Consider the following 14,435-nt stretch of genomic DNA (forward strand, 5'->3'; position numbering starts at 1 on the left):
CTCAGATAAAAAAAAAAAAAGCTTACATACACATACACACACTCTCGCTCTCTCTCAATTCAAATGGGCTTTTTAACATTAACTACTGTATGGCAGAGTGCGTCTGTGTATACGAGGTATGAATGATCACTGGCTGCTGTGTGACGAGTTTGCTCATCCGCGCTGTCGCGCTATATAAATCCAAGTCATTATTATTATTATTATTAAACACGGACCGCTTTAGTTGACAAAATTACATACATTTCGGGTCATTTCATAATAGCAGTGTGGACCAGCTCTGTAACCAGCTCTGTAACAAGTACAACGCATCTCGCTAGTTGACAGCTTACGCATGCACCCGCGCTGTAGTAAACACGGTGCTTTAGTTGACAGCGTTCGATGCGCTTTGTGAAGGAAAGATGACGTCGCCTCTCTCTCTCTCTCTCTCTCTCTCTCTCTCTCTCTCTCTCTCTCTCTCTCTCTCTCTCTCTCTCTCTCTCTCTCTGTCTGTCTGTCTGTCTGTCTGTCTGTCTGTCTGTCTGAGAACCCAGGTTGCTTTCTAACCTATATATATCTCTCTCCCTCTCTCTCTCCCTCTCTCTATCTATATCTCCCTATCTCCCTCTCTCTCCCTCCATCTCTCCTCTGTATCTCCCTCTCTGAGACTACTCCCGGTCTGAGTCATGTAAATCACAAATCATGTAAAACCCAGATTCGGCTCAAACAAGGGACTAAACACGTTTCGCAATTATGCCACAACAATGTGGAACGCCCTACCCAAAGCTGTAAAGGAATGTAAATCACTACCCACCTTCAAAAACACTCTCAAAGAACACCTACGGGAGACTGCAATTCAAAACTGGCCCCTACAAATGTCCTAACCCAGTTGTACAATAAAGACCAAGCATGGCTATTCCAATGTACAGCCCCACCCAACCCCACCCCACCTACCCAACCTCCTCCAATGTACAGTTTCCATGTCAAATGTATGTCAGTACTCCAATGTACAGTGTCCCCCCCCCCCTACCCAACCCCCCCACCTCCAATGTACAGCCCCACCCCACCTACCCAACCTCCCCCAATGCACAGTTTCTATGGCAAATTTGTAATGACTGTACCAGAATGTTTGATAGGACATTGATTGAAAACTATCGTCTCAAATTTGACAATTGATGGCTTATTTTGAAGGTATGAATCTGTAATTATATTATATTTATATTTATATTTATATATATATTATATATTATATTATGTAACAAAAAAAAGGGGGAAATTCTCAGGAGGAGGAGCTATTTAGGTTAGACTATTTGTTGGGGTGTTGCTAATTGGGCAATTCAGTTAATTCTCCTCAGATCATTCATGATGGAACATAACGTGATGAAATCATGATATTGTGATACACAATTATATCTGAATTGGTAATAACAAGCACATAACTCGCATTTCTCAAAATATCTGATATATTGGAGGCTGTCGTGTCACAAGTGTTAATAATCTGGTAGATCCTGATGCCCATTTGGCCCAGTGCAGTTTCTAACAACCCACATGTCTGTTTCCATCAAGGCAGCCTACCTTCTGTAAGAGAATCGGCTGGGTTTTCATGGAAAAGCCATCCATTCTGGCTGCTCAGTCCTGATCCAGCTATAAAGACCACAACATATCTAAAGGCTCACTGTGCATTACACCTCATAGTCCACTGTCCATGTGCCTGACATTTAAGGTGTGTATGTGTGTGTGTTTTGTGTGTGTGTGTGTGTGTGTGTGTGTGTGTGTGTGTGTGTTTTCAAAATATATATCATTTGAATATTCATATAATATGTACACTTAAGTAAACACATTTAGATGGTAAATCAGACTACAGCTTTGCTATTATGGAACGAAATGTAAAATATTGTAATGTAATATATCAACAAGCTTAACAAAATAACTAATACTGTCTCATTCGCTAAATGCATCATGTAAAAGAGTTCAGTTTTATCAAAAGCCTTCTCACTATCTTTTTTTACCCCAGGAGGTGAAGAAATTCAAGCTATTGCGATGCTATAGCAATATAATAGTGCTAGCAATTGTTTTATCATTATAATACTTTTTAAACCGATGTAATACAGTTCTTAGCATAGCTATTGTGTTATTTTGTTAGATGATAGTTTACTTTCTCAGAAATCTAACATTAGCTACTAGCTAGGCTTAGTCTATTCAAAATCATTAGATGTCTGTGGGGGGCGTATTACCCCAAAACAGGAGAGGCATCTTCCCTCAAAGGTCCTATTCTTACACTTTCATGGATGACAGTATGTCGGTTAGTATGTTGGGAGTTGGATGTGTGTCTGAAATCTTATACACCAGAAGGTCTTACAAGAGGGTACTACCAAAGTCTGTCTAGAGAGAAGATGGTTCACTCTGCTTCATTGTTGATAACAGGGACTAACAAGATGAACAAGATCTGTGCCCTATCTCTTTGAATGGGGAGTACTCCATATTTAGTGATAGAAAAATGCCTTTTCCCCCAAAGTAGACCAGCTTCTATGCATGCGCCACCTTCCTTGTGTGATATTCTATTCCAGTTGTCTTTGGTCTTGTTTTCTCTGGTTATGATCATGTTATTAGTGTGTGTGTGTAAAAAAACTAATAATATAATTATTATAAATGTCGCTCTCTCTCTCTCTCTCTCTCTCTTGAAATCTACAGTTACACATTTAGTATGTATTTAGTGAGGTAAATGAGTACAAGACATGTTTCACAGACACACACACACACATACACACACACACATACACAGACAGACAGACACACACACACATTTACATTTACACATTTACACATTACATTTACATCTAGTCTAGTTTGCTTATTTTTTTTTGATATGGTACAGTACTGTAGATACAGACACAGACACACACACACACAGAAACACACACAGGCTAGGCCTCCTGCTGGGTCCATTCACTGGAATAACAAAGGAATGACTGGGCCTTTGCTCAGGTGTGAAATGGTGCTAGTGACAATGATCACATTGAATTCTGGGAGTGTAGTTCTCTCATCAGATAGCTGAATGAACTTGGATCTAGTTCAAAGTCCTATACTGAAAAGGTGTTAGGATTTTACCAGAATGTTTGATAGGACATTGATTGAAAACTATCGTCTCAAATTTGACAATTGATGGCTTATTTTGAAGGTATGAATCTGTAATTTTATATTATGTAACAAAAAAAAAGGGGGAAATTCTCAGGAGGAGGAGCTATTTAGGTTAGACTTCTAAGGGTTAAAAGTGAATTGTATCCTTTTTTAAATGAAAGATAATGCTTGGAAAAGTACTTGAAAGTCCTTGAATTCCATTTTTCAATGTGTGGGAACCCTGAATACAGTACTGTATTCAATTGACTTTTTTTTTCTTTTTTTTAACGTGTTCCACTAGATTATTTTTTTTTTTTTTTTTTTAAATCACAATGCAGACACTGTCTTGTCTTTCTCTAGGATAAGATATTATTTAGTTGATCCCCTTGTTGGGCATCATAACGGGGGAGGGGAGGTACAGGTATGGGCAGGGTAATAGAAGAAAGAGATAAATATAGGCAAATATAAAACTCTATCTGAATATAAAAATGTGCGGGAAAATAAACGGGGTGTAATCAATCAAATGAAATCTAAATACAACAAAAATATGACGCAAATTAACGATGTAAACAAAGGTGCAGCTGCTGAGGTATGCCCTTTTTGAACCCTTTCACTGCCACACGACTGAAGGTTAACCCTTTACTATCGCATCGCCGTCGGTTGTGTGATAGTAAAGGGCTAACCTTCTGTATTGTCACAGTGAAAGGGTTTAACACCGGTCCTTGTGCTCTCTCCTCCTCTCTCAGGTTTTGCCCAGACCGAAGAGAAGGTGAGCCAGGGCCTGCTGGACCTCCAGGAGGAGGTGGGGAGGCTGGAGGAGCAGATCCAGAAGGACACCGCCAGTAACCACATCCTGGACGCAGAACACCAGTATCCTGTGTGCATGATAATAATAATAATAACTTTATTTGTATAGCACTTTTCATACAGAGGTTGCAGTTCAAAGTGCTTCACAACAGTAAAAAATACAGGCATAAGCGAGCATAAAAAGATAGACAGGTAGAATCACAGTGTTTCACATTAGGATCTAGCATCCCAATAGGCTCTCCGCTTATAGTTTTCAGTAACACAAATAGTAAAAATAGTTTAAAATGATTCAGTTAAAAAATAGTAAAATAAAAATAAAATAAAATAAAATAAAAATTATAAAATAGAACGGACATAAAAAAGTACAGGCATGAGCGAGCATAGCAAGATATGGCAAGTGACAACAATGCATAAAGTTTACAGACAATCCATGCTGATTGATCTGCCATAAGCAAGTGAAAGTTTACAGACAATCCATGCTGATTGATCTGCCATAAGCAAGTGAAGATTACAGTCTGTTCTAACAAACCAAACTGCCATGTATTAAAGTTTACAGACAATCCATGCTGATTGATCTGCCATAAGCATAATATTACAGTCTGTTCTAACAAACCAAACTGCTACAGCCAGGACACAGTTAACCTGGTTCTACTAACAGCCAGGACACAGTTAACCTGGTTCTACTACAGCCAGGACACAGTTAACCTGGTTCTACAACAGCCAGGACACAGTTAACCTGGTTCTACTACAGCCAGGACACAGTTAACCTGGTTCTACAATGCTACAGCCAGGACACAGTTAACCTGGTTCTACTACTACAGCCAGGACACAGTTAACCTGGTTCTACAACAGCCAGGACACAGTTAACCTGGTTCTACTACAGCCAGGACACAGTTAACCTGGTTCTACAATGCTACTACAGCCAGGACACAGTTAACCTGGTTTAATGCTACAGCCAGGACACAGTTAACCTGGTTGTACAATGCTACTACAGCATAGTGTTTCACATTAGGATCTAGCATCCTAATAGGCTCTCTATTCAGTAATTAAAAAGTGCACTAACCGACGGACATAAAAAAAAAAAAAAAAACAGGCATGAGCGAGCATAGCGAATAATAAGAATAGTTTAAAATGATTCAGTTTAAAAATAGTCATCAGTAAGAAGTAAAAAGTGCAATAACCGACACATGAATTTGATAGGCAGTGTAAAAGAGTAGGCAGGGTAAGAATAAATACAAGTTGTGTCAGGATATCCCTGATGTTTCCTCTTGCCACTAGGTGGTAGCAGATATCTATCAGTGAAATGCCTGAGCAAAGAGATAGGTTTTAAGCTGTCTTTTAAAGATGTCTAGCGAGTTGGCTTCCCTGATGTTTTGGGGTAGTTTGTTCCATAGTTTTGGGGCATAGTTGATAAAGGCTGCATTACCGATCCTCTTTTGACTGCTTCTGGGAGCCTCTAGTAGTCCAGCAGTTGATGATCGCAGTGTTCTTGCTGGTGTGTAATTTATTAGAGTGTTGGCGATGTAGCTAGGTCCCTGTCCATTTAGAGCTTTGTATGTAAGGAGAAGGACCTTAAAGTCAATTCTAAATGTTACAGGAAGCCAGTGTAAAGCGGCTAAGACTGGACTAATGTGCTCTCTCCTTTTGGTTCTAGTTAGCAGTCTGGCTGCAGAGTTTTGGATTAGCTGAAGCCTCTCTGTGGTTTTCTTAGGGAGACCTGTGAAAAGTGCATTACAGTAGTCTAGCCGGCTAGATATGAATGCATGAATTAGCTTCTCAGCATCGTTCTGATTAATAAATGGTCGTACTTTTGCTATATTTCTGAGATGGAAGAACGATGTTTTCGTCACTTTGCTAATATGAGAATTGAAGTTCAGTTCTGAATCTATGACAACCCCAAGACTAGTGACCTCAGATTTGATCCAAGGGGTTAGTCCCCCCAGGTTCTTTATTAATGTTTCTTTTTTAGTTTTGGAGCCGATAATTAGAATTTCAGTTTTGTTCTCGTTTAGTTTCAGGAAGTTCTTACTCATCCATTTATTTATTGCCAGTAAGCAGTCTGTAATGGAGCTAATCGCTGTATCATTTGGTTCAGCAGATATGTACAGTTGTGTATCATCCGCATAGCTATGGAAATATACATTATGTTCTCTGATGATATCACCCAGCGGTAACATGTAAAGGGAGAAGAGTAAAGGACCTAAGCAACTCCCTTGTGCAACTCCATAGTTGTTGTCGTATATATCAGACATGTGATCTCCTAGTTTAACATAGAATTTCCTCCCTCTGATGTATGTTTTAAACCAGCCTAGCACATGGTCTGAGAAACCGACATGGTTTTCAAGACGATCGATTAGAATATCGTGATCGATTGTATCAAATGCTGCACTGAGATCTAACAGGATAAGGATGGAGATCTTATTCTCGTCAGAGTTTAGTCTGAGGTCACTGATTATTTTGGTGAGGGCAGTTTCAGTGCTATGATATTTTCTGAATCCTGACTGAAATTCTTCTAAGATGTTGTTTTCTTCAAGAAAGGAATTTATTTGAACTGAAACTATCTTTTCAAGTACTTTATTAATGAATGGTAGGTTGGATATTGGACGATAATTTGCCATTTCATTACTATCCAAGTTAGGTTTTTTTAGTAATGGCTTTACAACTGCTGTTTTAAAGGCATCCGGGAAAATACCAGTCCTAAGGGAAGTGTTTATGATATCTAGCACAGGGCTTGAAACACTATTAAATACCCGTTTGAAGAAAGCTGTAGGTATAGGGTCAATGTCTGAGGTGGAGGAGTTACATTCTGAGACAGTTTTGCAGAGTACATCTAATGTGATGCATGTGAAACTTCTCATGGTTACATTGCACGGTTTGCCGCAATCAACTTTATTTCCATCATGAGTAATGCTGGCCCTGATCAAGGTTATTTTGTTGTTAAAGAATAGTGCAAGTTCTTCACACTTAACCGTTGATGACTGAGGAGGTGTAGGGGCAGTGTTGAGTAGTACATTAATAGTGGAAAAGAGGATTCTGGAGTTTCCAGCATTTTCTGTAATGATTTTAGAGAAGTAATCTTTCCTTGCTAAGCGGATGGTTTTATTATAAGCAGTTAAAGCATCTTTGTATATATCACAGCATATGGTGGTTTTTGTTTTTCTCCATTTTCGCTCCGCTGCACGACATTTCCTTTTTTCTTCGTTGACCGTATTATAGTTTAACCAGGGCGAGGCTCTAGTTTTCTTCTTTTTCGTTTTTAATGGGGCGACAGAATTTAATATAGATGACATTGCATCATTGATATTTTCTACCATTTCATTTAGAGAGCTGTCATGATTGTGTGCAGGTTCATGTAGTCTGATAAGATCAATGAACTTTGATTCAGCTTTGTCGTTTAGGAGCCTCTTTTTAACTATGATTTCTTTTTTTGTTTTAGTAAGGGTTATTTGAGTATCAAAAAATATACAGTGATGGTCGGAGAGAGGTAATTCAGTTATTGAGATATTTGTTATGCTTAGCCCAGTTGTTGTTATAACTAAGTCTAGTGTATTCCCAAGCCGGTGAGTTGCATTTGTTATATGCTGTATTAGGTCAAAGCTATCCAGTAGATTTTTTAGTTCCATAGTTTTGGAGTCTGTTTTCTTATTAAAATGGATGTTCAGGTCTCCATTTAGGATCACCTTATCATATCCGGTAACACATAGTGAGATCAGTTCAGAGAGCTCCTGTATAAATACTGGTGAGTGTCTAGGCGGGCGGTATATTGTGACAATAATAGTTGATTCTGTTTTTAGTTCAATGGCAAGATATTCCATTGACATGAACTCGCCTAGTTCTGTGATTCTAAACAAGAGTTTTGAGGAGAAGATTGCTGCAACTCCTCCGCCCCTTTTATTTTTCCTGGGTATTTGAAAAAAGTTATAGTCTGGTGGACAAGCTTCAATCATTATTGATGTAGCTGTGTCATTATTTAGCCATGTCTCTACTAGGCAGATGCAATCTAAGTTATTTTCTTTAATCAGATCATTTACTAAGAAAGTTTTATTATTCAGTGATCTGACATTTAGGAGAGCTAATTTTATTTGTTGGACTTCTTTAGAGGAGGTCTGCTTTGGATTGACCGTGATGGCCCTGAGGTTAATAGCAGGTAAACGCATTGATGGTGTATATTTTTCACCATGCCATTGGCTGGTTAGGATTACTTGTATGTTTTGAGAGATGGCATGGCAATTGTGCTATTCTGTACCGTACTGACTGTTCTGTGCTTTCGGGGACATTTGATCAGACGAGATGGCCTTGTGTGATATGGGGGGGGACGGGGGGGACGGGACGTCTTGTGCTGCTGTAATCCGTGGTGAGATTGTGTCCTTCATGATTATCTCTCGTGCTGGTGTGAGCTTAATATTCTTGGAGGCCATCAAGGCATGACGCATGTTTGCTGATAGGAGCTTTGAACCTAAGCGATTTGGGAAGAAGCCATTTCTTTGAAAACGTTCTGGGTTATTCCAGAAAACATTGAAGTTGTCAATGAATTTCAGGTCGTGTACGAGACATGCAGCCCCTAACCATGAATTAAAATTTAGGAGTCGACTGAATGCTTCCTGTCCTCTGCGAAAGCATGCAATTGGTCCACTGATGGACACATCAGTGTTTGTGTACACAGACTGATGTTTGTCTAGTGCAGGGGTGGCCAACCAGTCAGAGACTAAGAGCCACAAAAAAATTACTGTGGTACCACAAAGAGCCACACCATATACCAGCGTTTCTCAACCTTTTTTTTCAGTCACGGCACCCTTCATGTGTTTATACTGTAGGTCTCACCCTCTGGCCTCTGAAGTTGCTAATGTCTTTTTTATTTGGGCCTCACAGGGTTAAAAGTACCCTGTGAGACCCACGGTTGCAAAATTACAAAATCACTTTTAGCCATTTAAAAAAATAATGTTTATTTAAAAAATGTTAAAGGGGAACTATTTTACAATTTCTTTCACTATTTGGGCACTTTTACACAATTCCTGTGAGTCTATGGAACACCTAGATTTTTTTCAAAAAAAATGCATTGTTTTGTATTTCTAATCAAGTACTAAAAACCGCATTTTTCTACCTCAAGATCTTAAGCCGTTTTGAGGCTGGGCTCCAACCACTGTGTGGCCTGGTGCCAACTGCCACATCAACTGCCACATTATTATGCAGCTGAGAAATCTCTGACATCACAGATATGCACATTTTCAGATGACTCAGTTCAGTGAGGGTGAATATTGTGAGAGGAGAATTGGAAGAATTCGCCAATATGAGAATTAGAGACATATATCCTATTAATATAAGTCCACATAGCTAAAAAACAATGGTAAACACTGAAAAAAGCCATTTATAAGATAGTTCCCCTTTAAGCACATGTATAGTCAATTGGCCCTGTTGTTCAGCCTCACAATGCTATTTGATAGTAAATGTGTTTATATGTCCCACCCTCTGGCCTCTGAAGTTGCTAATTTCTTTTTAATTTGGGCCTCACAGGGTTAACCTCTTAAGCCCGAGATATACAGTAAAAGTGTATATTTTCAGCATTATGTTTGTTTACCAATTAACTATAAGATTATAGAAATCTCAGGGCATTGAGTCGGAAACCGGCGCATATTGACAGGAGGAAGTGGCACAGCCAAAAGTGAGTGTAGTCTTTTGAAGGAAGAGACTCAGGGCTTTCAAATTTCGAAAAACTACCCTACAGCTCACACCAGCCCCTGTCAATCATCTGACTTCTGGATTTACTTTTTAATTTCTCTTATTTTTTGGGATCTCCCACAAACCTGAACGTTATTGCCATAAAACAGAACGCAGTTAGTTTCTCTACCTTTCTGTGAACGTCTTGCAAAAAACGGTGTTGCAATATGATGAAAAATGGTGGAGAAATTTACATTATAAAAAATATGGCAGAATTCAGTACTGTATCTACAAAACCTTCTGTTTAATCATCTTCCCTTTATTCATTTGCTTAGATTTTTCAGGTCTGGTCAATTTTAGCATGGTGTTATTTACAGTCAAAGATAATTTTTTTTTAAATAGAATTGATATTCTCCTTTGGTTCATTACAATTTACTCAAGCCTAGTAACAGACACACTATTTCTGACACTGATCCATATATGTCCCTAGATTCAGATACCAAGAACATGCAAATGGACCATTTAAAAAAAAGTTGTAAATGTTTATTCTACGTCCTTATGGAATGAGTGACATTAAAAAAAAAAAGTAAAAAAAAAAAAAAAAGTAAAAAAAAAAAGTAAATTTTTTTTTTTTTTTTATTTTTTTTTATTTTTTTTATGGATGGAAGAGCCGCATATTGACGGGCAAAGAGCCGCATGCGGCTCGCGAGCCGCGGGTTGGCCACCCCTGGTCTAGTGTGTTCATTAAACGTGTGAAATCGTCTTTCAAAGTCTCTGTGCCAGTCTTCTTTCGCAGGATGTCAAACGATCCAGAGTGAATGACAATTTTTCTTATTCCCGGTCTGATTAGTGTTGGAAGTTTTTCGGCCAGCTCTTTGACAGATGTATTGTCTAGACAGATATTTTCTGTGTTTGCCATCTCCACATACCTTGTTGTGGAATCTCCAATCAGTATACAGTCTATTTTCTGTGTGAGGTTAGCATTTTTCTTTCCAACAGTTTTGGGGCCGTTTGTTTTTGGGCTAGGCCTAGTCTGCCGGTTCTTTCCACAGTCCTGTGGCCTTGGTGAAGCCTCGTTAGCCTTCTCAATAGCCGGCATGTTAACGCTGGTCCCGTACCTTCGGCGTTGGCTACCGCGACGTTCTCGGCGCATGATAGTCTCTTCGCTGTTAGCCGTTCGCTCGGTCTGGGTCGTGTTTGCTAGCCGTGTCACTAGTGGCTCTGTTTTCCTCGTCGTTAGCGTGTGCTCCGATGTGCCGGCTGTTAGCTTCGCTAGCATTAGCGTGAGCTCCGGCATGCCAGCTGTTTGCTTCGCTAGTGTTAGCGTGAGCTCCGGTATTCTTGCTATTAGCGTCGTTAGCGTGAGCTCCGTTTTGCCCGCTGTTTGCTTCGTTAGCGTTGTTAGCCACGCTTCTATGTCTCTTTGCTTTGGGTGTTGATATGCATGTTTCTGAGAGTAGGTTGAAACTATTTCTTGGCGGTACCGGGGGTGAGGTCCTGGTTCGTTTTTTTCTCTTTTTTTCCTTGATGGTAATCCACTGCTTTGGTCTAGCTCCTTGGTTGTGCCAAGGACCGTCTTTTGGGTGGTGCTGTTCTGTAGCTGCTAGCATAGGCCAGGTTTCAATCATGGTATTGTTGGCTATATTTGTAGTAGCTTCAAGCATAGAGTCAAGGAATTGCTCATTCTGCTGTATTTGGTACAGGGTAGAAACCCGAGCCTCCAGCTTTACAATCTTCATACGCATCTTCAAGCAATTAGTACATTCTGTGGGAGAGCCGAGTCCCGGCATATTCCCTTATTTCCTGTCTTTTCAGGTTAGGCTAAACTGAAGCTAAGCTAGGTACTTAGCTGGTGGTGGTGATGATGATGATGATGGTGGTGGTGGTGGTGGTGGTGGTGATGGTGGGTCACTCACTTCACATCCGGGGTCTTTATGAAATAACATACAGGAGAGCTGTCTGTCGCTCTCTCCTAAACGGGGCAGCTTCCGTCGCTCTCTCCTACACGGGGGAGTTCCGTTGCCCTGGAGCTGTGCTATTACTCAGACAACCAAAACCACTGTCGTCTTCCGTCTCGTTAAAACTCAAAATGAAGTATGAAGTATTCTCGCCTTTCATAAATATCCTCGACTTCAGTGCCCGACATAGTCCTTTGTGTGTAGCTGATAAGACGGAGACTTCTTCATTTCGCCTGTCCTCCCACGGAGAGATCTCGCTACTCGTCCTTTCGGTGAAGTACTGCGGTCATAAATCTAAATAAATAAATTCACAGTTCTGGAGAAGTACCATGGAACTGGGAGTTAACATACAGAGTATTTAGAGTTGAAAGGGCTATAATAAATCATTAAGGTAGCGATAGGTAGAAAAACACGGAGCGACAGTGAAAAGCAGCTTGCATAGCAGAAGCAGGAAGCAGATGCGCTTGTGCTAGGGCTGAATTATTTCGCTTCGGGGGAATTCGAAGCTTCGGGGCCGAGATTCGATTTTAATTCGAAGCTTTGAGATAAAAAATAAATAAATTATAAATAAAACTTTTTAATTATTTTTATTATTATAATATATTTGTTTATGTTGTGCGACTTGTACAGCACTTTGTCAGTGCTGTAAAGTTTAAACCTTTTTAAATCTTAGACAAACGAAACACTTTGCTTTCATGAAATATTGTAAGCCGTCATTTGAGGCTTTATAAAAGCAGCACAATGAACACAAATCTGTCAGTGCCGAGTCCGACCTCATCTTAAATAACAAACAGCATTGCTTGTTGTAGTTAACAAAGAGAGGCAGAGTTGATTTTGCACACCATTTTTTTATATTTTAATTTTATTTTCATATTCGAATCCCATGCCCATCGAACGAAGTATTTAAGACAGCACTAGCTTGTGCCACGTGTATTTTCACCAGGGGTGATGGGTGTTTTTCACTAGGTGTATGGCGACTGTCCTAACATTTATGTAGTCACCGAGAGACTAAATCGGGGAAATAATTATACCTGCCAGTGAAATCATGAAATCACAAGGATACCGCGTTTGGTTATTTTATTGATGTTAAAACAGTTCATATAGTACAGGGGTCTCAAACTCAATTTACCTGGGGGCCGCTGGAGGTAGAGTCTGGGTGAGGCTGGGCCGCATTAAATATTCCACAAAAAAAGGGTTTCGAGTATTCAAAAAAAAGTACAACTGATCCAATCTTCTCAATCTTTAGCAATAACATTTCAGAACATGAACAGTTCTTCAGAACATGAATGGTTCTTCAGAACATAGGCTTCTCAGTGGTGTCAGTGGACTCATCCACAGCTATGGAAATGCACTGTGCATTTTTTTTTATTCTATCACAAAGCTGTTTAATCAAATCACCAGCCAGTATTTCAGTTATTCTGTTTGCTGTGCTATCTGAGGGGGATTTGCTTTTGTTTGCCTTCAAACATGGTCTCCATCCCTTCAGTCATACATTATTTTCAAATTGCCACCCTTCACAAGAGCTACCGTTTCTTGGCATATAGTCACATTGGTTTGGTGCTGGGACTCAGGATGAACGCATATTTTTCAGTCCATTCACCTTTGAATTGCAGTCGACTTTTCTTTTACTGACCATCTTTGAAAATGCCATATTTTTCTGCTGGCTGTCTGCTGGCGAAACTAGGCTAGTAGCTACATTTATCTCATGGAGATAAAACTGGGAGCGAGTTTACTGTAGATGCGCTGTCAACTCTGCTCTGACTCAGACTGTTTAAGACCCGCCCTACTCTGCCTCTGATTCGCAGAATGTGGGTGAGGGGGGAAAACACTGACAGGACGCTGAATGTGATTGGACCAGACTAGGGATGCCCCGATCGATCGGCCACCGATCGTTATCGGCCGATAATCAGTATAAATATGCGATCGGTGATCGGTGATAATGCTTTATTTTCGCCGATCGTCAAAACCGATCTCACTCGCTCGTCTCGCTGAGTTCTGTCTCAGACACCGGGAGCTGTGCGGCGTCTGCTCCTCCCTCCAGCCCCTCCCGCGCGCATGTAAACACGGGTCTAGTAGTCTAGTCTAGTGGGACGGGAGGACGGCGTCTCCCTTAGCTAACGTTAGCTACCGTTACAAAATGACCCAGTCAACCATTCACTTCCAGTCCAATACATGATGAGGCATTGTCTAACCGAATGGTATCTAGCCGGCCAGCTACCGATAGCTCCTGACATCAACAAACGCTCCAGCAAGTCTAGTAGAGACGTGTATGATACCTCAGCTAGCTCATGTTAGCTGACGCCAGCTCACTGTTCAAAACTAAATGTCCCACTGAACTAAATAGTTCACAGAGGCGCTGTATCAACGTTATATAGCCGGCCAGCAGTAGCCATAGATAGCTCCTGATATCAATGTTTTATAACACTCATTCGATGCGTATTCAAGCTGAGGGCATGTTGTTGAATATGATCAATAGGGTCTAGCTGCAGCTCCGGAGAATCCTGGCCGTAGCTGCAGGCTACTCGAGTATAGGGTCTAGCTGCAGCTCCGGAGAATCCTGGCCGTAGCTGGAGGCTACTAGAGTACACACAGACAGTGGAGCTTGTTGCGTGGTGGCGATGTCTCGCAGATAATACAAGTACAAGTCTAATTATATAATATATTGTATAAAAAAAAATGTATATAAAATAATTGTAAATTTTTTTTAATCAAAAACGATCGGTATCGGATCGGTATCGGTCGATATGGCTCACGACGATCGGTGATCGGTATCGGTGGCAAAAAATGTGATCGGGGCATCCCTAGACCAGACCCATACACAGACACAGACAGACAGTGGCAGTGCAGCCGGACATGCAGAGCACTGCTCGCAGTCAGAGGAGATAACGAGGATGAATTTGCCTTCCACTTTACTTGATATCA

General features: G+C 40.5%; 1 protein-coding gene across 1 annotated transcript in view; it reads left to right on the forward strand.

Annotated features, from left to right (window-relative positions):
- Positions 1–14,435, forward strand: part of LOC311240721 (uncharacterized protein) — a 61,697-nt gene that overhangs the window by 15,736 nt on the left and 31,526 nt on the right. Inside the window, exon 4 of the mRNA XM_084329295.1 lies at positions 3,840–3,963. Coding sequence (XP_084185421.1) covers positions 3,840–3,963 — 124 coding nt within the window. The remainder of the gene's footprint in view (positions 1–3,839; positions 3,964–14,435) is intronic.

Source organism: Notolepis coatsorum (genome assembly GCF_963971535.1).
Source record: "Notolepis coatsorum genome assembly, chromosome: 14".
NCBI lineage: Eukaryota > Metazoa > Chordata > Actinopteri > Aulopiformes > Paralepididae > Notolepis > Notolepis coatsorum.